The 24,975-nt window shown below is 36.7% G+C and overlaps 1 protein-coding gene across 2 annotated transcripts in view; it reads left to right on the top strand.

Moving 5' to 3' along the window:
* Positions 1-24,975, top strand: part of dgkb.L (diacylglycerol kinase beta L homeolog) — a 264,430-nt gene that overhangs the window by 168,410 nt on the left and 71,045 nt on the right. For both annotated transcript variants that reach the window (XM_018266819.2, XM_041565918.1), the window contains 2 exons: positions 15,315-15,405; positions 20,788-20,983. In XM_018266819.2, coding sequence (XP_018122308.1) covers positions 15,315-15,405; positions 20,788-20,983 — 287 coding nt within the window. The remainder of the gene's footprint in view (positions 1-15,314; positions 15,406-20,787; positions 20,984-24,975) is intronic.

The following is a 24,975-nucleotide window of genomic DNA, read 5'->3' as shown; positions in this document are numbered from 1 at the left end:
GCCTTTCCACATATCCCGGCCTGCCTGTGTCAATTGAAAACTCATGCCTAAAGATGCTTGGATGCAAAGCACTCAAAATTATGACTTCCAAACAGATCTTAACCGCAACTGTGTATAATTCCCTTTGAAGCAGTTCTCTGGAATTATTGGGGGAAATGCTGTATTGTGGGTAAAAAAAAACCATGACGACTTGCACATTGCACACTGCTCCTTGGTGCATACGTTATGCCTATGGTATCTATTATGTGGAATACAAGTATCTATAATGTGGAATCCTGCTATCTAGAAAGCTCTAAAGGAAAGCAATGCAATGTTTTTATTAATAGCATATATGTATTTAGTCATTTATAAAGATTTTTGCATTTTTTTGCTGTCTGTAATAAAACACAACCTTCTACTTTACTGTATGTTATGCAAACTGTGCTGAACCAATGGGTAGATAACGCCTCTCTCCATTCATTTATATGGGATTTTTAAAGGCCTATTTATCAAATGGTGAACTTTCACTATCCCCCTTTGATAAATACTCCTTTAAAAATCCCGTAGAAATGAATGGAGAGAAGCGATATTTCACTCTAGCGGACTCTGGAGATCTCTAACTTCACTCTTTAATAAGAGTAGATAAATCTACCCCATTTTGGAAGAAAAAGAACCTGCTGGGGATTTTAAATATTTAAATGTTTTTTTTTGTAGCTTTAATAAATGGTACCTAACACTGGGGGAAGAAATAATTGTTATACCTGTATATGAAAATATAGTTCTACTTTTATAAATGCTTTACAGTAAAACGAGTACATAACAGCAATTTATAAGCAGAGACAAAATATACAGTAGTATTCAGACCACAGCAGCAGTATTTTCCTATAAAGACTACGATCTTGGATATAGTTTAAAAAAATCCTGTTACTCTGCTAAACTGTTTCTGCCACACTAATCATATTTGTAAATACATTTATTCTGTGCTAGAAAGGTTTAACATTTACTGTAGCTGTCACTGATAATTAATAGCATACTACTCTGCAAACCAAATTGGCCGCTTCTCCAGCATCCAGAGAGCTCTCTGCTTTGAGTGCATTCAGTGACCTTGACATGAAGTGAAAGATCAATAACCAGTTGTTTAGCTGCTTATTTTCTTATAATAATGGCACATGTACCTTAAGAAGCATTGCAGCCATATCTAAAGGTTGAAGGTCAATGCCACCTTTTACCTGTGTTGCTTTCTATAAACAGAATCAACTTACTCCGCTAGAATATTACTGATGCAATCGCCCAGCCATCAATATAGATTTTCTCATCTTTGCACCACAAGTTTTTTTTCTTAATTCAAGGTTGTCTGAGAGGAAAATTTGCCAACATTTTAATAGCAATCCTTTCAACAGACCTTTGCTCCTAATGGAAATGTGGCTTATAATGTCATTTTTTTTTTCACAATAGTTGATATATACATTAACCATTGTTGTATGAATATATAAAGAAATGACAGTGATTCGTTATTGTTGCAGTATATGCCATACAGATCTTTTTAGGTGTTTAGAATTTCTCATGTAATTTTGGTGTAGTATGAGGACATACAGTAATACACAAAGTTGAAGCAAAATATAATAAATATGGTAAAACAGAAGATAATCAAACCCTGAACTAGTTGAGCTTCAAAGTAATAATGCTTACAAGTCCCATCCACCTATTTACAGGTATACACTTTTTAAATGTTTCCATTGAAGTTGATATTATGTTGAAAACATTATTGATTGAGCATCAGATATGTATTTTATGCTGTAAAATCTTACTGACATTCCATTATTTCAGTTGTATTTAATTGTAGGAGACTATTGATGCTTCTTCGTTCACATTCCCCAATATTAATTCTCTACCTTCCTAAAGAATGGAATTTTGGCAGAAATGAACCAACACATTTCAATTAGTGATGGGCGAATTTGTCCCGTTTGTCCCGAAATTCGTAAAACGGGTAAAAAATTCCATCACCGGCGGCTTTTGACACACATTAAAGACAATGGGCATCCATTTAATTGTCGCTGGCGTCCAAACTGACGCCGGCATCGGAGTTGTCGACGGCATCATAAAAATCGTGTGCAGGCAAATTATCGCCCCAATTTTGCATATTTATTCGCCGGCGGGGAAACGCGCATCACTAATTTTAATGATGTTTTGGTCTATGTCAATGTAGTAATAGAATGAAACATAGAGGGTTTTGTAAATAGGCAAATGTCAATAAATCAGCAGTATTCTACTGGCTTTACTTCAGTACTTTGATGCTTTATAAATAGAACCCAATGCATGTTTAATCTTTTGCATCAGACCCTGCCTCAGTAAAGCTTATAATCTCATTTCCAAGTCACAAGCACATGCACTAGGCTGAGTGTCATCAAAAGTTCACCTTGAGAATTATCTTATAGTGTGATGATGATGATGATGGGATTCTAAAATAATTTGCAGTTGGTAAATGTTTTATTCTTTGTGAGTCTGTTCTGTAAAACTTTCATTGATATAAACATGCATTCAAACTGCAGTGGATACCTGATTATTATTTTTTCCATATACATTTTCCCATGATATATTAATGTTTTCATATTTTTTCATATACATATTCTTATTTTTTATTGCAGCTTTTTGATCTTAATGATTTATAATTGTGCTTCCTCAACCTAAAACAACTCAACCATGCTGTGCTGCCAGTAAAGCATTTTAAGACTCTTGTTGAAATCAGCCAATTGGAGTAGAGGAGTGTCAGGGGGCCTATCGGCTCCCAGCCGGGAGAGGTCAGGATCAAGGAGGAAGCTTTAGGGTTAAGAGTCCAAATTTGCAGTACAGGAGGGTTCAGGCAAAGACATAATCCAATTTCAGGAAAGAGTTCAAAGGCAGGCAGAAAGAATACAGAATCGAAGTCCAGGCAGGGGTCCAATAATCAATCAAACAGGAATAATAGAGCACCCAGGAACGTTCAGCAAACAAGTCCTATACTTGGGCATTGAACCGACGTCCTGGGCGTCCTTTTATTTGAATTTGGCGCTGGTTTTTGAAGTCATCGCGTTGGCGCCAATCCGTGATGTCAGCACACCTTAAACCTTCCAAATTGCTGTTTAGCCTATGAGGGACCTCCTAGAACCTATCTGAGGCTTTTGGGCAAGTTTTGAGAAGTTGAAGGTTTTTTTTTTTTGAAAAATCCTTCGAATCGTTCGATTCGAAGGGTTAAATCTTTTGATCGTACTTCGATCGAGTATGGCCGTTTTCGTTGGAAAAAATACTTCAACTATCGAAGTTCTCAAATTTGATGGTCGAATTTCAATGTTTTTTTACTTCGAAATTCGATCCTTGATAAATATGCCCCTTAGTCATAGGCATAAGTGTTGGAAACACGAAGGCTGTGTATCCAAATGTGAAATAATAAACTATTTTACCTATATCTACTGCCTGGTGGAAGATTGACTTTACCTGAGTGCCTGCTCTACTATTTTCTGGTACCTCCATGACCTCATCAGGTTTTAGATGGTGTATTTTTGGATTTGATCTATTTCCAGGATCAGGGTATAATAATAAATCTCAAAACATTTCATTTTTTATTTAACCCCCCAAAAATATATATCTGGGATCAGAAGCATTTGGGAAGAGCCTTGAATCATTGCTAAGATTTTATATTAAAAAGGGGCATATTTTGTGAAAAAAATAAACATTATTTAATTCATTGCCAAGCTGACTAATGAAACATAACTAAAGTGACAAAGGTAACAAGTCATTTAAAATATGTGTTAAGTGTTTAAATCTATAAAGACTCTGCTAAAATTGTTGTTGTAATTGTTTACAGTTAATTAATTACAGCTTGGATGTGACCACTTGCAGCTTTTAATTGAGATTTGTTATTCTTTTAAGTATTTCAGATATGGCACACATTGTTGAGTTAAAACTGATCGCAACATTTTTTAACAGATTTATGTTTCACTTTAGTGTGACCTCATCATTAGCATTATATATATATATAATACTTGGAAGACATTTTGTACATAAGGCTCATTTCTAAGTGGAAGAAATGTAAATATTTTACTGGTCGTGCATGTAATCTAATGCATCTAATTTGTTCATGTGTAACCAAATCTGTCACATTCTCATTAAGGGCCCTAAATGCTTTATGTAACTCTTAACTAAACACTTTGCGGAGGTATTAGGGGTGTCATGCTGCCAGGAAAGTTTTTTAAATTGTAAAATAGCTTGGACTGATCTTTAAAATTTCATGTACAGGTATGAGAACCATTATCTGGAAAACAGTTATCCAGAAAGTGCTAAATTATCCATCTCCTATACACTTCATTTTGATCAAATAATTAAGATTTTTAAAATGTATTTTTCTCTAAAATAATAATAAAACAGTACCTTGTATTTAATCCCAACTAGTATATAATTAATTCTTAACGGATACAAACCTATTTAATTGGGTTCATTTAATGGTGATACCCTCTTATTGTATTTATAAAACCATCAGTCTAAATAATACTAATAAACGCCTGATCAGTTCATCCCTTTGGCTTTATAAATGATATAGTGTCAGTGTATTGCTATGATAAATGGTTACATGAAATGTCATTAACTTTAAACTCAAATAAGTTTCTGATTGATACAGTCCATTTAAATGCTAGCAGGAGAACTGAACCATTTAACAGATGTATTATCATTCCTCTTGGATTAAAGGTAAGCCTCAAGACTTGTAGTAAGGCGGAGAAAATCCATACCAACTGGCTAAATAATAGCCAGAAGACTATTGGAAATATTGATCAGCTCTCCGGGACATTTAGGCATTAATGGTGGAGAGAGGCTCAAGTAGAGTTTTAGTGCTGTATTGCCAGAATCAAGCAAACAAGCAGACCATTTTAACAGACCTTTGATTGATTTCACTCAGAAGAATTATAGATGATTTGCTTTTTAAAGCTGTAAGCAACATTAAAGCATCACTAGCCTTGCACTTGCTTAGAATAAATGGCATGATAAATCATGAAAAGCAGCATCATATATTATTGGAGAAAAATAATTTAAAAAAGTGTCCCTGGTATTTTCTTAAGATATGTGCTATATATAAATGTCTGACAACAGGGTAATTTGCATAATGTGATACCTGGGTACAGTTTGTGGACAAGAATTTATGGTTGTCAATTGCCCTTGCTGTCAATTGTAGAACTAAACTTTTCCACCAGTTTATTATTTGGAATATTTATCTATAACTGCAGCTTTTTACCAAACCGCCACCGTGGTTTTTCCTAGCATGTATTGTGCTGCTAAACTACTAAATGCATTTTGAGCTAGAATGCTGTTCTCCTCTATTTGCTTAATAATGGCGATAGCCTGCCACAAATTTGTGGCGAATTCCCGCGTTTCACTGCCGGCAAATAAATTTGCGAATTTCCCATATATATTCGCAGGTGAAAATTTGCAGACGAATTTTTCAGATTTTCACTTTTTTCGTGAAAAAGTTCTAATTTTTTGATTTTTCAGTGAAAAGGTTCGAATTGCACGATTTTTTAGTAAAAACGTTCAAACTGCTCAATTATTTTAGTGAAAACATTCGAATTGATAGATTTTTTGGTGAAAACGTTCGAATTGCTCTATTTTAGTGAAAACAGTTGAATTTCTCGATTTTTTTGTGAAAACGGTCGAATTTCTTGAATTTTTTGTGAAAATGTTCGAATTGCACTATTTTTTCGAGAAAACTTTCAAATTTCAAGATTTTTCAGTGAAAATGTTCCGATTTCACTATTGTTCGCAAATTTTTCACCCATCACTACTGGACAGCTGTAAAATACAGAGAACCCTAGTGTCAATATTATACTGCCTTTACCCTCATTGTCAATAGCTGGTGGGACTTAGGAAATCTAGAAGATACCATGTTTATACTACATGCTACAGTGACATGACACATGTCCTCTCCCTATTAGATTTTGCACCTGTTTTTGGACTTTGCAACATAGGACACAAGATAAATGAGTCCCATGTGGTATACTGTATAAAATCATTAAAGTGATCTAATCAACTTTTTTCTCTTATACAAAGGAAGCTCTAGATATCCCCATTTGCAGCTCATTAATATCAGTGTGGCTATTGTCTAACTGGACTTTTCCATTTATTCTGTGATATCCAGTGCTGAGTCTGGATCTTGATAAGTATTTAGCATTTTGAAATGTGTTTGGGTGCCCAGTCGCATAAGAACCTTTATTTATCATTCACATTTTTATTCAGATGATATTGTATATTACTGTGGTATAAAGTACAAATCCGGTTTGTAACATTTTGTTCAAGCACGTCAATTAGAACACAGTTAGTAACCACGGTGTGCTTGTTCGGCACAGTGTTCTACTGGTGCTTAAACTGGACTCTTCAATTATCAAAACAGATTCTTGCCAAAAGCCACAAGACCAATTTAAAAGTTGAATTTGTAGAGAATATCAAATAAATAGACAATTATTTTCAATATGAATACCACTCAATAAAAAGCTCTCTTTGTGTAAAAGAGAGTTTTATTTGGTTAATCCAAGAATTCTGTAATCCTCCTCAGTGTTCAACTTCTAGGTAGGGTTACCACCTATAGTATGTATATTATAGTATAGTAATTCTAGGACAACATATGAATGAAATATATAGTCTTATATTTTTTTATTTTTCAATGCAAGGACATTGCACAAAATATAATTCCAGATGAAATTTACCATGTTTTTTGGGTGCAATTACCCCCATGAGTGTGGCACAATTGCGCTGATCATTTTTGTGAGGATGGGATCAGTTCCTTAGGCACAAGTCTGCCCACAGTGGGAACTTTGGAATTACTGCCAAAAACTCTGCTCCAGAGTTCTCCTGTGTCATGATGCGCACTTACACGTGGTTTGAAACAGATTTAAATGGACAAATTTGTACTGAGCGCAACTATCAGAAAGTGCAAGGAGAGTAATGAATGGTGTCAATGTGCACAAAAACAGTGACTTTTTTTTGCATGACCACAACAGTGCATGGAGATGTAAATGAGCACCAAAGGGTGCTGATAGGGTGGTTAGTCCTGTGGACCAAACATAATAAATGTACTCTAAAAATAGAGTAAAAAAAAGGATCTAGTTTGCTGGAGATGGCACTTCATACCATATATATATCCTGTGGATGCACCCCCAAAAAATACCAGTTCAGCTATTTTAAGGTATCCTTTATGATGGGGCAGCAACCCCTTTCAGTTCTTCGTAGTCTTTGTAGTTCAGCCTAGAAATTAAGTGCCATTCTCAGAATATTAACTTATATGGATGGCAGTTCAGTAGTAAAGAAATCCCATTCCTTCTTCAAGTAAAATTACACAATAGGTTTGAAAGCCTATTAACAAAAGTTATGTGCAAATATTGTATATCTGTAAAGTATTGTGTGTGTGTGTGTGTATCTTTGTTGAAGGAGGGTGATGAGATAACCCAAAATAAAAATGTTGCCATTTATTATTTGATTTATGATGGTTTGACATAAATATTGGAAGTGAAAATGACTTATTTCTGGAATGCACTCCATAGGCAACAGCAACACTTCTGCATATCCCCAGTTACAACGATGGCTTTTGGAAGGTTGTTCCATAAATGACAACAAAAAAAGCATTCAGTTTTATTCTAAACATTATTTTTTTTAATGTAAACAAATATATGTTGGCAGCAATGTTAGCACCATGAGACCAAAGCTTTCCATATGCATAAGCCTTTTTACTGCTTTTAGCTATAAAATACTCTGTAACATCTCTGTTCTGGGAGAATCTAGAGGGAACTTTGTTATTTCACAGCCTCACTCTTCCAGTGAACCTTAACTATGTTTACTTTTTCATGCTATAACTAACTCATAGTAAGCAACATGCATAAAGAGTTGATTCATGGCTTTACATTTGCTGTGTCTAAGGATCCAAACACAGCAGACCTCTATTCACAATTTGCTTTCAACTACACTTTACTACAGAGGTGCAATTTGTGTGTGGCTCAAGCAATTCATTGCATAAATGGTGTGTAAGCTAAGCAGGCAGGGAAACATCATGCAGTAGGCATTTGATAGAATTAACAATTCAAACATAAATCGTTTGGTGATGACATAGTCCTGTGACATGCGTAAGGCTCAACTGGTCTACTCTCTGCATTATTTCATATAACAATGAAAACATACACCTAGAATGCTAAAAATCTAATTCAAATGTTCCAGTTGCTTATTTGTAGAGACTTCCTTTATAATAGAAACCAAATGTCCATGTTGTTTTAAAGGATCTATATAAGAAGTATAAAATGCAAACTTGAGTTAATGTACATTTTAAAGGTTTAAATGGAATATCTTAGCAGGGCAGATTTATCAAGGGTCGAATTTTGAAGTTGAAAATACTTTGAAATTCGACCATCAAATTTAAATACTTTGAATTCGAATTTCAAATTCAACGTTTTTTCAGCGAATTTGGCAATCAATTTGATCAAATTAAAATCGTTTGATTCGAAGGATTTCAGCGATCGATCGAAGGATTTTAATTCGATGTGTAAGCTAACATAAGCTAACATAGCAATTCGGCAGGTTTAATTGATAATAATTGAAGTCGAAGTTTTTGTAAAGAAACAGTACGATTATCGAATGGTCGAATATTCAAACTATTTTTACTTTGCATCAAATTCGAAATAAATGAGAAGTCGTATCCTATTCGATGGCCGAAGTATCCAAAAAATTACTTTGAATTTCGAATTTTTTTACTTCGAAAATTCTCTCTAATTCACGTCGACCCTTAATAAATCTGCCTTTAAAGAGTAACAAGTATATTTGTAGATTATCTTTCTTTGTGTATTTGTCTGTGTACATTTTAAATCTTTACTTATGTTATATATTTTAATTAAGGATGCAGTTTTTTCCCCCTATAGCTTGTTGTTTCTTCTTTTGGGACTTTTGCCATTTCCTCTTAACTCGTTATTTTTAATTATTAAATATACTTTACAGCTTTAAACCCAATATCACAACACTAGGGTTAGCGACTGTACCATTTGCTATAAATACTTCTATTGCTCAGCCGTAGGGAATTAGAAAAATTGTAAATAAATCAGCTGTAGCCTCTCTCCTGGCAAGTATGTAAACAACTTCAATATAGATAATGCATTTTAAATTATATATATAATGTTGGAGGGTAATGGCTTTGATCACTTTACTTAGAGTGGTCCCATTAATGGTTAAACCCAACATTAGGTTAGGGCTATTCAGAGTTAGAAGGGGAGCTGTTTCCCTCTCCAGGTTCATGCATGTTCTAGGAAATATTTATTAGCCAGGATGGTCAGGAGTTGCTAGTTTTAAAAAGGAGAAGCAAAAATTGAGTTCCGTCACTATGGGACCTCATGCTGCGCAGGGTGGATGGTGCTAAAGAGCCTGAAGCAAGAGGCCTCAGTGAGAAAGATAGATAGTTAGAGAGTAAAGCTAGATTCTGTACTGGCCAAGGACAGTTAGAAAAGCAGCCAAGGGCTCCAATGAGAAAAGCAGAAGGGTTAGTACCCTGGATGTCACCAACCTGTGTGGGTACTCATGCAAATTGGCTCAGGGATAAATAGATGACTTACTGATGCCCTGCTTGTTATCATCAAGGAAAGTAACTGTACAGTGAAGCGATTGTATTCTGTGCTATTTTGAAGCAATATCTGAGAAACTCAGCATAGGACAAGGTCATCAGGGGCCCTCTGGGGCTGTGATTCCATGTGTGCTGTGTCACGTTGCATCGTGTACATTCTTCTTAACTCGGATGGTCATTCAGGGAACGGGCCCCTGAATGGGCTTCACTAGGTTTTTTTCCCAGTGTCCTGCTAGTCAAGTCCAACCCTGGTGAGATTGCTTTGATGTTCAAGCAAATACATGTTGCTTTAACAAACCACTGGCATTAATATCACTCAAAGAGATAATCAGTGTGTGCACCGTCAGTCTGGAAAACCTTTTCTCTATTCCTACAAAGAGGGTCTCATCTGAGAGAGAGATAAAGTCCTGTGTAGTGCATGCCCTGCTAGGAGTTGCTAGGCTTGTATGCTGAACAGAAAAGCAGTAAAGTTCATGCACCATTGCAACTGCAAGGAGTTTCTTTATGTTTACTTATTGTCCAACACCATTTTATTCACAGGGATTGTAATGCCCAATAGGGCTCATATACCACAGCAACCAATGTTATGGATGCTCCAGTGCTGTACTGATGCGATTCAAGGTACTTGCAACCAAATACACTCCTTGCACATCTCTATTGTTGCATTTAAAATGAATATATATATATATATATATATAGATATAGATATATATAGATATAGATATATTTATAGATATATATATATATATATATATATATATATATATATATATCTATATCTATATATATCTATATCTATATCTATATCTATCTATATATATATATATATATATATATATATATATATATATATATATATATATATATATATTGTGACAGGGTGCTTGGAAAACACCACTATGTTGAAGGAAAATGCATATAAAAGAGTGCATTTAAACTGCAGGAGATATGTTGCAGAGGGATACCCAGCAGAGGTAGGGTTAATATTCCATTTCATCCAAGTAATTAAGTGGCAGCTGAAAGACGGGCAAGGTAGGAAAGGTAAAAGGCCTATGTTACCACACCTGCTATAAACACCTCCTAGAGTTGAGGGAAGTGGGTGCTGTGAGAGACAGTGTCTGGTAGAAGGAGCTTTGCTGCCAGCTAGAGAGTTTCAGAGGTTGGAGCCTAAATCCCTTGAGGGGGAAGAAAGAGAAAGGACTGGCAGAGGCTAGTGAGTCTGAGTCACAGGAGGGGAAGCCAGCAGGGCTGAGTGGAAACCCAAAAACTCCGAAGTTCAAGAGGGTGAGAGTTTCCCTTTATGGTGAGTGACCAGAGGGGGGGAACCCTGAATGTTTTACAGTGAAGTTGTTGAAGTGTACCCTGAAGGTTTTGGCATTGAAGTTGCTGAACTGTGTTTTGTTGCCTTTTTGTTGGGAATGCCCAGTGCTTAATAAACCTGTGTTTTGTCCGAAGCCTTGGTGTTCATGTCTCTAAGCTCCAAATCCTATGCTTCCTGCCTACCAAATGCCAGTGGCATGTCACACACACACATATACATATTCTGTATATAGATGATAGATAGATACGATAATAAAACAATGCAGAGAGTCAACAACATAATCACAGAAATACGGGATCTTTCCTGTCTGTACTTCTTCCATTATCACAGCTGATCATTCATTAGGAAACAAGTGAGTGGTTATTATGAAACAAGAAATGGACAGTGAACAAGAAATAAATCATATCATATCTTATTAATATATATTGTATTCTGGCATACGGTGACTTGGCAGCTGTGACTTCCTATATGAAGGTTATCGTGAGAGGAGACTTTAAATGGAAAAAAAGATGTTCTACAAAAATAATGAAATTTAGTTTTTCAGATTAGATTGTTACATTATAATACACATGACAAACCTCAAATTGTAAGGTGTGTCTAATTGGCAGCAAACAGATCATATCCAACTTAATGACATTTTTAAGGGGAAAAATGGAATCCATTAGTTACAAATTGAACCTGAAAATGTCGTGTGTTTTAACAATAAATACAGAGATTTACCCCAGAATGCTATTATTGGGTCTATGGAGTTGTGCTTAACACAATTGCCCCCATTGCATCAAAGGTATCCAATTGCGCTTGCATTTTAACACAATTCAGACACCACTGCACTGAATAATATGATAACATAATTTTGGATGTTTAGCATTAAAACTATGTCTTCATGGGCACAACTCTGCTGTGCATTTTGACACAGGACCCAGTGGGGACGATTGATTAGGGCTGATCACTACTGCAGTTGATGCACGTACTAATGTTGCCTTGGACTTCCCTATAGTTGTGCTTTGTCGAGTTGCGTCTGTCCAACCTCCATTTACAAATTGCATGCAAATTCCCACTGTGGCCTGCATCAATACGTGCAACTGACTTGTGTCTAATGAATCACACACAAAAGTCTTCCCACAATTTTCATTGTTTTGATAGATCAGGAACAATTATATTAGACACAATTCTTCCTCATGGATGTGACTCTTAGGGCCAGCACTTTTAGCTGTTGAACTTTGAAGAAAATCCTCTGTGGTAAGAAACCGCTCCACCAGGGCCACCATCTGGTTAGCATCAGTTGCATCACCTTGGCCTGCAAAACGTTGCAGCCGAATGGGTAAAGCATGGAGAAAACAATCCAGGACCACTCTTTCCACTATTAGTGCAGGAGTTAATTCCTCTGGTTGTAGCCACTTTTGGACAAGATGTATTAGGTCATACATCTGAGACCTTACATGTTTGACCACATCAAATGTCCAGGCATGTACCCGCTGGGCCCTCATAGCCAGGGTTACTCCCAACCGGGCCACTATTTCCGCTTTTAACTTTTGGTACTGATGGGCATCCTCAGGATTCAAATCAAAATAAGCCTTTTGCGACTCTCCGGACAAAAAGGGAGCAAGCACGCCCACTGGTCAGGTGAAAGTTTTTCCTGCTCTGCCACTCTTTCAAATATGGCGAGATAAGCCTCCACATCATCCTCTGATGTCTGATGGGCTCTCTTGAGCCACTTAGGGACTTTTCCATAGTCTCGATCCGTTTTAGAAGCTGACTGTTGATAGCCTGCTGTTCCTTTAAAGCTGTTTGAGCAGACTCTGCAAGTATTTGATTAGTCCGCTGCTGATGAGCATTGGCTTGCTGCTGATGAGCATTGGCTTGCAGCAGATGCTCATTGGTGTGCTGCTGCTGCTGAGCATTGGCTTGCTGCTGCTGAGCATTGGACTTTACAAGTTCTTTTAGAATCTCCTCCATATTGGCAATATTCTGTGAAAGTCACCCTACTGTGCTTGATATAACAATCCTTTAATATGACTGTCTCTTTAAGGATAAAGAACAAAAGGAGACCACTACAGCTCACCGCTCTTCCCTCAATCCAGGTGCTCAGTCGACAGTGTCCCCACTGTGAACGTTACGAAACTAAACAGGCAGACGGCACATCTGGGATAAGGTTTATTGGAGTTACTGCTGAAGAAACCTAACGCGTTTCGGGAGTAATCCCTTAGTCATAGGTTAAGCTAAAACGAAACTAAACAGGCAGACGGCACATCTGGGATAAGGTTTATTGGAGTTACTGCTGAAGAAACCTAACGCGTTAGGTTTCTTCAGCAGTAACTCCAATAAACCTTATCCCAGATGTGCCGTCTGCCTGTTTAGTTTCGTGTCTCTTTAAGGAGCTGCCCGCATTCTCCACCAATTGTGGGGGAATGGCTCTTTAGGTAGTAGCAGCAGCAGCAACTCCTTTCACACAGACAGTAGACAGTACACAGGTTTCCAGCTGATCTCACGTGTGCATTTATTTAACACAGCAGCTTAAACACCAACATAACAGTTTATACCCTTTGGGAAGGCAGTAAACAAAAATAGTCCAGCTGTACTGATAAATGAAAATGTCCTTTTCCCAAAGGTCCCACAGTCTCCCACTTGGGCAATATAAGTCCAGCAAACAAAATTAACTGTTAACTCACAGTCCTTTGGAGATTCCTTATGCTTTTCTACTGGAAGCAGCCGCTCCCCAAACACTTAAGGCAGAAGCTGGTAGCCAGTCCTTGCTACCAGATAACTTGTCTCTTTCTGGAAACTTGTGCCCAGCAATAAAAGTCCTTATGCTTTAAACACAGGTAACATGCAGTTACTATGCAAACTTTTTACACAGCCCTCCAGTAGCTCTCTTTCTCTCTCTCTCCAGGGCAGAGAGCAGCCTTAATTGAGACCCCACCTTTTTACTCCAGGTGAGGCTAATCACCTCCCTGCTACTCAGAGCCTCATTTTCACATCCCTCTGCACTGCTTCATAGAGAATTCTGGGAGGGATATACTTTCCATCTATGATTTTCCCAACCATGCTACAACACATAATATTAGGCAACTGCATTAGTAATTAAAAGTATAAAAATAAAAATGTTATAGTATTTTGTGTTCAGCAAGGCAAACTGAGGATAGGCTCAGACTTTATTTGCACAATACCCTGGATTATCTAAAATTCAAGAAGAAATAATTTAAGCAAAGCCTTTAATTTGATGAACGAGGGTTTTTGCCTTCACTGACTATGTTACTATGTTGTTATGTTTATCAAGCAGAGGTTTCATGTTTCTGTAACTGTCACACAGAACAGTACACAATGAAAGGTTAACTATAGTCAATGATGTAATATGGTAAAGAATCTGCAACATGTAGAACTGTAATTATTTGTGTATTTTAACTGACCCTGACTCCTGTGAACATTTAGTACTGTCAAAGAGCTCTCTGAAAGTTCCATATATATATATATATATATATATACAGTATATATTTTTTTCTTGGCTTCTATAAAGCACGGTTTTACCTTATTCGTCAATGCTGGGGACATGCTTAACCAAAGGGAAATCTGGGGAATGTAGGGAGTTAATTACAGTTTGGCTAAGAGACCGGTAATGTAGTTGGTGAAAGAAATACTGTAGTTCTGTTTTTGTGATGACTACTATTAAGATGAATATACATTTACTGAAATCATTTTGAGCATTTCCCTTCTCCCCCCAACTATTCTGACATGTGGGTCAGTCCAAACTAATTGTACTGTTGATATCAGGTAAATTAAAGAGGAATATGTAAGATGTTGACTTGTGTAGGCAATGCAAGGTTGATGGCTTCCATTTCATCCATTTAATTAGCAACATAGAAATTCTTTGTTGTGTTCAGTGTACAAACCTTTGCAGCCCTGTAATGGGTATGTTCCATTATCATGCACAATTAAATTAATTATTTACCAACACAGTAAGGGATGTATAATGCGTCACTTATTAGGCCTACTAATCTGTTGGCAGCTCTTAACTGGAATGCCATAACATTTCTGCCTAATGATAGCAGTTCTAATTCGGAGCAACTTTTCACTACTTATACATTCATTACAAATTTTCAGTTGACAAATAAATTAAAATTAATGTTTAAGGACAGTTGTTTAGGCTCTAGTGATGGGTAAATGTGACCCATTTCGCTTAGCCACAAATTTGTGAAATGGCAAAAATTTGCCGAAATGCATTGGCGTTTACGGGCGAAAAATTGAGCAACAAATGTTTGAAGTGTGAATTTTTTTTTTCACCCATTAGAGTCTATGGGCCTCATTTTTGCAGTTAAACTTTCTATAGAAGGTAAAGTTGTGGGTATACAATCACTTGAAAATGTCAACATTTCAAAACTTTCCTTTTTATATATTTTTTTATAGGATGAAGAATAAATTTTGGTACTTTGAATTTGGAACCTCTGAAACATTCTCAGCAACATGCAAAAAATTACATGAAGCCATTGAGATTGAGGTGAGTTCATGCATTGGTGTGTTATGATAAAGAATACTTTGACTTTATTTGTGGACAGAAAACAGTTGGCGCCAGAGTTCTGATTTTACCATATAATTTTAAAGGTCACTATAATCAGGTTAGCATTTGAAAATGACCTGTCTGTTCCATTTTATATGTATATCTATCTGACTATCTCTCTATTATCTATCTATCAATTAGTTATGTGCTGTAATAACTCACCCTGGTGGTCTAGTGGGGGGATGGCAGGGATGCCTGCTGCCCCCCTCGGCAGGGACGCCCGCCGCGTGTATCTTCTTCATCTGTGTGCCGGTAACTAGGGCGCGCGTGGCGTGCATCTCTGGTATTTATGGGTGCATACGCGCTGGCGTGATTACGTCAGCGCACAATGGCGTGAAATTCAAAAGCTTTTTAAAAGTACATTTTCTTTTCACACACTGCCCGTTATAGGAATTTGTTCCTGGTGCTTCTGAGCTTTAAGCTAAATCTGTCTGAACCTGTTTTGATTCTTGTTGTGACCCCTGCCTGGCTTTTGACTATACTGACTTCTGGATCCTGACCCTTGCCTGAATACCGACTACCTCTTCTGCTAAATCCTTTCTGATTGATATCCCGGTTTGACCCTTGCCTGCCTGACTACGCTTATTCTCTGACTGCCTCGACCCAGCCTGATCTGACTACTCTATTGCCTAACGCCTTGTACTACGACCTTCTGCCCAAAGACTTTTGCATACCGTTGTGCCCCTTTTGCCTGGTCAGAACGTTTCACCTTGCACCTCTCGTTATAAGACCTGGCGTCTAAGGGCTCCTCCCAAGGCCAAAGGCGGCTGCTACAGGCGGAAGCACGAGCCAAGACCAGAGTGCTTGGCATCTGTTCTGGCTTAAGGGTGCCAACCGTTACATGTGCGTGCTGACCAGAAGCTTGCGGGAGCCATAGGTTTGCCCACGGGTTGGGCAGTATAAGGTCGACTTCCACAAAAAAATTCCAACCTCATAGTGCCCAACTTCTGCCAGATGTGATCCTTTTTATATACTCATGTGCTGGTATGCCCCACCCCCCTTCCATGACATCACAGTGCAGTGGGTCGGGTATGTAAATAGGAGTGCACTGCGGGTCATGGTTGAGCATGCCTCCTAACATTTTGGAAATAAAAAGAGGGACAAAAAAGGTGCTGTGCATAGCGTGGCGACAATTGTTTAACCACTCCCATTTGTGTGGTCACACCCCCTACTTACCATGTTCATTTTACAAAATTTGGCAGGTTATGAAAGTTTGAACATATTTCTGTGATTTTTCAGTTATTACAGTTTTGCTAATGAAGGTGAATTGCTGTGAGTCTAACTTCTCCCAAGCGATATTTTTATTGTAAATATGCTACAAATATTACAAATATGCTATCAAATCAGCATGTACAGTTCTACTATTTATAACTACAGCCTTACAGACATATGTCCCCACAGTTATTTATTTATTTATGTTTTTCTGCATTCATTATGTATGATAAAACACATATGGACCATAAGATTATGTAAACAAATTAGGCTTGAGTGTACATTTAAAGCACAATGCCACAGTGCTACTTATCATTAAAGGCCTCTCTCCTGAATTTATGAACACTAAGGGGAAGATTTACCAAAAAAGCCTTTGTCCAACAGAGCGACATTTCTCACAAGCTATTTATTATATAAAATAATGCAGTGGACTTACTATACAATTCTTGAGTTCTGTTAGTAAATCCATTAAGCAGAGGATTATCAGAACCTTGCACAATGCAAGAACAATTTTCTTGCAGCAACCTCTGTTGGCTAAATGTTGTTTTTTAAGAAATGGGAAAATGGGAAAATATGTTTTTTTTTTACAAAATGCATCAGGTAATAGAGCTCCTCCAGCAGAACCCCGCTTTAAAACCAAATATTCAAAATCTGACATGGGACTTGACATGTTCCTAGTTTGCAAGGTACCTTCAGACATGTGACTTATGCGCTGATAAACTTTAGTCACTCTTTACTGCTGCACAGCAAGTTAAAACAATATCACCCCGCCCATCAGCAGAACAATGGGAATGTAACCAGATAACAGCTCCCTGCATTATTAAAAATCCTCCCATGATATGGGAACAGTACTCAACAGTAAAAATCCAAGTCTGGCTCATCCAAGTTACAACTCCAGTTACACTGAGTAGGTGAAACAGTAGCTTATCTGAAAGCAGTTCCATTGTGAAGCACTGGCTCTTTCTGAAAGCACTTGACCAGGCAAAATGACCTGAGATGGCTGCCTACATACTAATATCACAACACAAAAAATATATTTATTGGTTCATGTATAACATTTTAAGTGGAAGAATTAATCACTTGCAATGTACACTGTGTAAGTTAGTAATAAAAGACATAGGATAAAAAATCATGACAGTATAGTTCAGATATGGAGGAAACTGCTGGCCAACTAAAAAATGAATACAACAGTGGTATGCTCAGTATGATGTTCCTTTAACAAAAATCCATTGATTTCAGATTTAACCTTAACTTTAGTAGTGGACTTGAGGTCATTTCTTTTATCTTGTGTTCATCGCTAGTTAAATGTGATTTAAATGTGCTTCTTATAATATTCATATAGGTAACATTTTCTATGCACATGCACAGCTATTTATCATTGCTCATCTATAGCACCAGTTAGGCTGCCAATAGAGATTGAAGAACAACTCTATGAAAGGTCTTTATGTAGTTAACAAGATAACAGAGTTGCTTGCAGCTGTTGAACCGTTCTGTTCACTCATCCCAATAACATCTTCAATTGTAAAATCTATTGAGTTTTTACAATAGGAACTGATTTGACTGAATCCAATTTTCGCTTCTCCAAGAGTCATGGTTTAACCATCACGTCTCAATTGCACAATATTTAAAGGCACGACTGCAAACAGTACGTCTTTATCAAGTTACTATGGTTTACTGGATGAGAGTCTCATGCACTTTAAATTCTATTTAACTCATTAGGGGATAATAAAATAACCCAATTCCATAGCCAAAACATGTTCCAGTTTTACAAATATTATTCAAGATTCGTACTAAATATAAAGCTCTAAATTAGCAACTGTCGCTGGTGGGTAAGTTGAAAGCTGTCAGTTGGAAATAAAACATCCAGTGACGTGGAGAAGTATTAGTAATAAATGAGTTTAGAGTTTGAGAATAATGCAGCATTAATTTTGTCCAGCGGCTCTCTACCACGCATTAACCATAAAAGTGCAAAGTAATCTTTGTGTTGATTGCTAATTAGAGGTTCTTTTGCTAATTGTGACCCTAACTAGACTAACTAGTCACAGGGGGTTCTAATGCATAGCCATATAATTGACTTATTGTATGTCCTGCTGTGCTCAATATTGAGTGAAAATGAAAACCACTTCATTTTCTGTCCTACTCTACATATCTCCTCCTATTTAAATAATTCCAGTTGGTTTGGGGGCTCCAGACCTTTATAAATTAACAGCAGGGAAATACCAAAGGTGTCAGATTGCATATTTATCATCTTTTTTGTGTAATACTTAAATATGTATTATGAAGTGACTGACATAAATTAGGCAGATTTCAGAAGCCACAGGCCGTGGCTTGTAGAGGACCCCCCTCTGCTTGACATTTCATCCTTGTCAAAGATCAAATTATTTTAATTTAGACTGTAAATTATAAGGAATGAAGACTTCTTTGTGGGAATTCCCTGTGGTAATCTGACTTTTGTTGTTACTGCTGCTTGTCAGTGTGCAAAAAATATAATATGCATGCAAATAAGGTTAAAAAATATGTACTATCTAATTATCCAGCCAGTACATTCCACTTGAAGACAGTGGGACGCCTGACACACAGTATGTGTTTGATTCATTGAGGCCTGTAGGGTATTTACACAAGATTACTTTTAATTATGAAATTAATATCTTTTTATCTGAAATGTATAGAAGTGAGTGCTTTCATGAGCGGAATTTTTATTAAGTCCGTTCTATCTTCTGACATAAGTTAAAACCTAGTTTACCAATCCAGCATTATTTAGCATAAAAACATTTTTCAACAGCAACAGCGAGCAACTTACTTTTTTATAGGTGAATATAGTTCATATAGAGGCGCATTCATCAAGGCATAAAATTAAAGATCACACAGTGAAATTCCACCATTGTCTTTTCATCCCGATGGAATTTTTAGAGGCATATTTATAAAATGGTGAACCCTAACTCAGCCATTGATAAGTTTTGTAATTTTGTTAAACCATAAACTCAAGCTAACGCAGTTCATTAAATGTTTGCTATCTATAGGGTATTAGAGGTTAATGACCTGAGTAAAAGTTTGTCCATGTTTCTACATAACACCCATAATCTATGCAGGACATAGTATACTGGAAATGTCCTTAGTGGCTCTTGGAGACACTAATATGCTGCAAGCAGCAAGAGTTAGTGATGGGCGAATTTATTCGCCAGGCGCAAATTCGCGGCAAATTCCCGCAATTTGCCGCCAGCAAATAAAATAAAAAAAAAATTGACACCAGCGCCGTTTTGCTAATTTTTCGCCGTTACGCTAATTTCACGGGAAATTCGCCCGTCACTAGCAACAGTGTTTCTCCTTTAATATGTTTCCAATTGATATCAGTGTAAATGTAAGTGTTGCTGTGAAGATTACAGATGACAATTTAACATGACAGTCTTCTTTTAGTGCAGTGGTCCCCAACCAGTGACTCTTGAGCAACATGTGGCTCACAAGCCACTTGCATGCTGCTTCCAGTGGCCACCATGAAGTAGGTGCTTATTTTTTAAGTCTAGGCTTAGAACCAAACCAGGTGTGCTACCAAACCATAAAGCCACATAGGGGCTACCAAATAGCCAATTTATTTGGCCTTTATAGCAGTCAGGTAGCCCCTTCATGTGGCCCCATACACAAGCAGATAAGCTTCCAACTCAGTCTAAAGGACTCAAATCAACTGCTTAAATTTGCCTGTGTTACGCCACCTTAACACTGTAATTTGAAGCCTGCTCTAAAATGGATAAACGCTGTACCTATCAATCAAATAACATAGCTCATGTTGCTTTCACAGTTGACTAATATGTATATGCAAGAACCTAATAATACTGTATCTGCTTTTATGACAGAGCTACATATTATACCATACACCATGCCATGTAAAACAATATACCAGATACCTAATAAGTTATCAGATGCCACTGGTATTTATTTGGCAAATTTCCTTGTAACTTGTAGTGTATAAATATGTTGACCTGGCTACTCTGCTGAAGTGGGGATATATAATAACATGGAATTAATTAAAGTAGATGTCTCCTGAAAACAATTCTCACTGTATTAACTTGTCATGCACTAAAAGGTTGTAAGAGATAATTACTTTGTGTTTCACAGTGTGATGGCATTCAGATGGACCTGGGCAATATTTCTCTGGAAGGAATTGCTATTCTAAACATTCCAAGTATGCATGGAGGTTCAAATCTCTGGGGAGAAACCAAAAAAAGAAGAAGTAATAGAAGAACTGACAAGAAAAACGCAGATAAGAGAACCACTGTAACTGATGCTAAAGAGCTCAAATTTGCTGCACAAGGTGTAGTATATTTTATATTTTCTATATGACAATTAAATTACAACATTTTCTTAAAAACATAATATTAGTTGGTAAGATGAATGGAAAGCCCATAACAAAAACTCATCATAAACTCAGAAATTAATCTCAGAACAAGAACAATGGCCCCTTAAATATAAAGGTTATAATATATCATCTAAATAATATAATTTGTAATTGAGGACATACATATGGCATAGAGAACAGTGTCATAAATGGGAACGTAACATAAAAGTGTAAAATCTGAGAACTGTTTCACTTGCAGCTTATAAATGAGTTTGACCAGATGGCATGTATGAGAGTTCAAAAATAGGACTGAACACATAGCACCATTAATAAAACATTTGATCTTTTAATTTGGAGAAGTGCCTGCATATTATAAATATATTCAACTTATTTTAAAGTAGCTAACAGTCAACTAGCCCTCTAAGCTAGACTTAATTAAGTCAAAGAAAACTGAAGAAAAAAGGTGGAAAATGATCTTTCTGTAAGCACAGAAGAGAGAGAGGATTTGGAACTTTGGTGATATTTATGGTGTGTGAGGTATGGCAAAAAGTAAAGAAAATATAGGTTTCAAAAATATCAGCAATGAAATGTCCTGATACTTGATAAATGTTAGACTTTTTTTTATAAATATATTCTAAAGAAATATAATTATGATGTTTTAAGAAATGACCCATGCAAACTAAAATAAGACGAAACCTATAAAAAATCAATAACTTTAGAGGAACCTACATTGAATAGCACCACTGGGGACCTCAGACGTTTTCTCACAAATGTGCCAAATTATTTGGATGGAAAGATATGTTTATTTTTCAAAATTACACATATGCCTGTCACATACCGTATATACTCGAGTATAAGCCGAGTTTTTCAGCCCCCAAAATATGCTGAAAAACTCAACCTCGGCTTATACTCGGGTCAATCGCAAAAACGGTCGCCGGCGTCTAAGAATAGTCGCCGGCGCCTAAGAATAGTCGCAGGCTTCCAAGAATAGTCGCAGGTTTCCAAGAATAGTAGCAGGCTTCTATGAATATTCGCAGGCTTCTAAGAATAGTCGCCGGCGTCCAAGAATAGTTTCCAGGAATATTCGCCGGCATCCAAAAACGAGACGCCGGCACCTCCAATGGGAGCAGAAACCCTCAATTTTTTGATTGAAACTTACCAGAAGCTGCTGCATTTCTCACCCTAGGCTTATACTCGAGTCAATAATCTTTACCAGTTTTTGGAGGTTAAATTAGGTACCTCGGCTTATACTCGGGACGGCTTATACTCGAGTATATACGGTAGTTCACATTCAAGTGAATTATTTGTTTAGATGCGAAAATAAATTATGAAATTTTGTATGACGTAACTCCAGTTAAATTCTAAATTCAAATTATTGATTTGTTCAAATAAGTCTAATAAAGACAATTTATTTGCATTATAAGGAACAAGACATAATAGTAAAATAGACATGTGCTTAATAACAATGTAACTGGGAATGACAGTATGAATAGTATAGGAGGATATGGGTACAGAATTTACAACAAAACAAAAGTGATGCCAAAAGCGTATATATCTTTGATAATACTGTATATTACTAGAATGAACTATGGTTTGCATTATAAAACATAGATTTTAGTTGTTGTAACTCTCTTAGATGGATTACTGGCTGTTGAAGGTAAAATGTTGTTTTACCATGCCTACTGCATTGACTGTAAACTCTTGCAAGTAGGATCATCTATTCCTAATATTACTCTGTAACCCTTGCTCAATAAATAATTGTAAGACCCCTGTTCCTTACACCCACACTCCAACTGCACCAGCATTAAAATCTGCAGTGTTCCCTCATTATATTCATGATTATTTGTGTAACACGAAATGGGAGAGTTTTCTGTAGACTTTTATGAGCTAAGGTGTGGTCGTGATCAAATGGATCACACCTTTACTTATAACTGTCTAGGGACTGAGTTGTTTTTGTTTGCAAACCAGTTCTGACAGCCAGCTTTGTCCCTCTACCTTCTGTAAGTAAACAAAGTGTATTTATGACTTACATGCCCAGCTTTTGTTTATTGCTCAGATTCCCGACCCATTTTCTGTGCAGTAACATGCTCAGTGACACAGCTGCCTATTCTGTCTCAGTGATGTCAGTAACAAGGCAAATTATAGAAGAAATTCAACATCCACAGAATCTACAGAACTATTTGTTTCATATTCTCCATTATTCTCTCATCTGTCTCTTGTAAGTTTCATATCTGGGTAGATGAAAAATGTTTTCAAACTCAGCAATAAATTTACCCTCTAAACAATATTGCCCATTATGAATATACAGACTTTGGTAAAATTGCCCATTTTGCTGAAATGATCAATTAGTACCTATTTAATTATGTTGTTGTGAATGTGGTAGGTCAACAATAAACTCCATGGTAAGCTAGGTCAAAGCTACAGTGTAAACACTGTAGAAGACCACCTGGGAAAGAGTGAGAGGCTTTGAATAAAGCACAAATACTGAAAAAAAAACAGCAACATTTTCTACTTCTTTTATCATAGAGTACCACCATATTGTGAGGTTTAAAGGGGTGGTTAGCCTTTAAGTTAACCTTTAGAATGTTGTAGAATGGTCAGTTCTAAGCAACTTTTCAACTGGTCTTCATTATTTATATTAATAGTTTTTTAATTACTTGCCTTGTACTTCTGACTCTGTCCAGCTTTCAAATGGGGGTCACTGACTTCTTCTAAAAACAAATGCTTTGTAAGGTGACACATTTATTGTTAATGCTATTTTTTATTACCCATATCTTTATTCAGACCCTCTCCTCTTCACATTCCAGACTCTTATTTAAATCAATGCATGGTTACTAGGGTAATTTAGAATTTTAATCAGGTAGATAAAATCCAGGCTAGGAGCAGTGTCAGAAGTAGCAGAAGACTGAATATCGAATTTGATTCGAGTTTTTTCTCCGAATGTCAGGAAGGCCGCAAACAAATCCAAATTCATCCCAGGACGTCTTCCATAGGCTAAAACCGCAATTCTGCAGGTTTAAGGTGGCGAATAGTCAAATTCGAGATCTTAAAGGGCCAGTGTATGATAAATCTCGAAAATATAATTCGAATTTTAAAAAAACTTGAATCGAATTTTAACAATTCCCTAGTCAAATTTCACAGTTTTGGCCATAAAAAAATTGAAATTTGAAAATTCAAGTTTTCAGTTCGGCCCTTGAGAAATCTGCACCTTATATTTTTTTCACTCTAATCTTTGCCACCAACTGCCAAGACAATGATGAAAACATAAATTTTCTTTATATTTGCCTATTCATGTGAGACATTTGGCTCCACCATGATACATAGAATGATGAGAAATATTGCTTTTTAGTGTTCCGGCGACAATTGGGTCCATATAATTGTACTTTCTATACAACATTGTCATGCAGATCTGAACTTCTTGAGTAGGAAATATGTACATCACCTGAAGAGGCAGGAGGGAAATACATATATACAGATAGAGCAGTGATCCCCAACCAGTGGCTTCTGTGCAACATGCTTGCCCCAAAGCAGGTGGTTATTTTTGAATTCCTGGTTTGGAGAAAAGTTTTAGTTGCATAAAAACCAGGTGTACTCCCAAACAGAGCCTCCTATAGGCTGCCAGTCAACATAGGGGCTACTAAATGGCCAATTACAGGGTTTTTTTTTTTTTGCACCACCCAGGGACATAGTTCATGCTTGTGTTTCTCCCCATTTCTTTTTACATTTGAATGTGGCTCACTGGTTAAAATGGTTGGGGACTCCTGAAATAAAGTGACCAGCATAAAATGCAGAAAATAACATGGTTAAATAAATAATCTGCATAATCAATGTCAACTGATTTAACTTGTGGAAGAAGATGCTAGAAACTGTAGTCTTACTAGTATGTCTATCAGATAACAGTCAACACATAAATTCTAAACAGAACAAAAAAAAGTTATATTTACTCTTTTGTTGGTCTGAGTAGAAAA

This window comes from Xenopus laevis, chromosome 6L (genome assembly GCF_017654675.1).
Source record: "Xenopus laevis strain J_2021 chromosome 6L, Xenopus_laevis_v10.1, whole genome shotgun sequence".
Taxonomy (NCBI): Eukaryota; Metazoa; Chordata; class Amphibia; order Anura; family Pipidae; genus Xenopus; species Xenopus laevis.
Note: the sequence above shows the minus strand (reverse complement) of the source record. Positions and strands in the feature narration are given on the sequence as shown.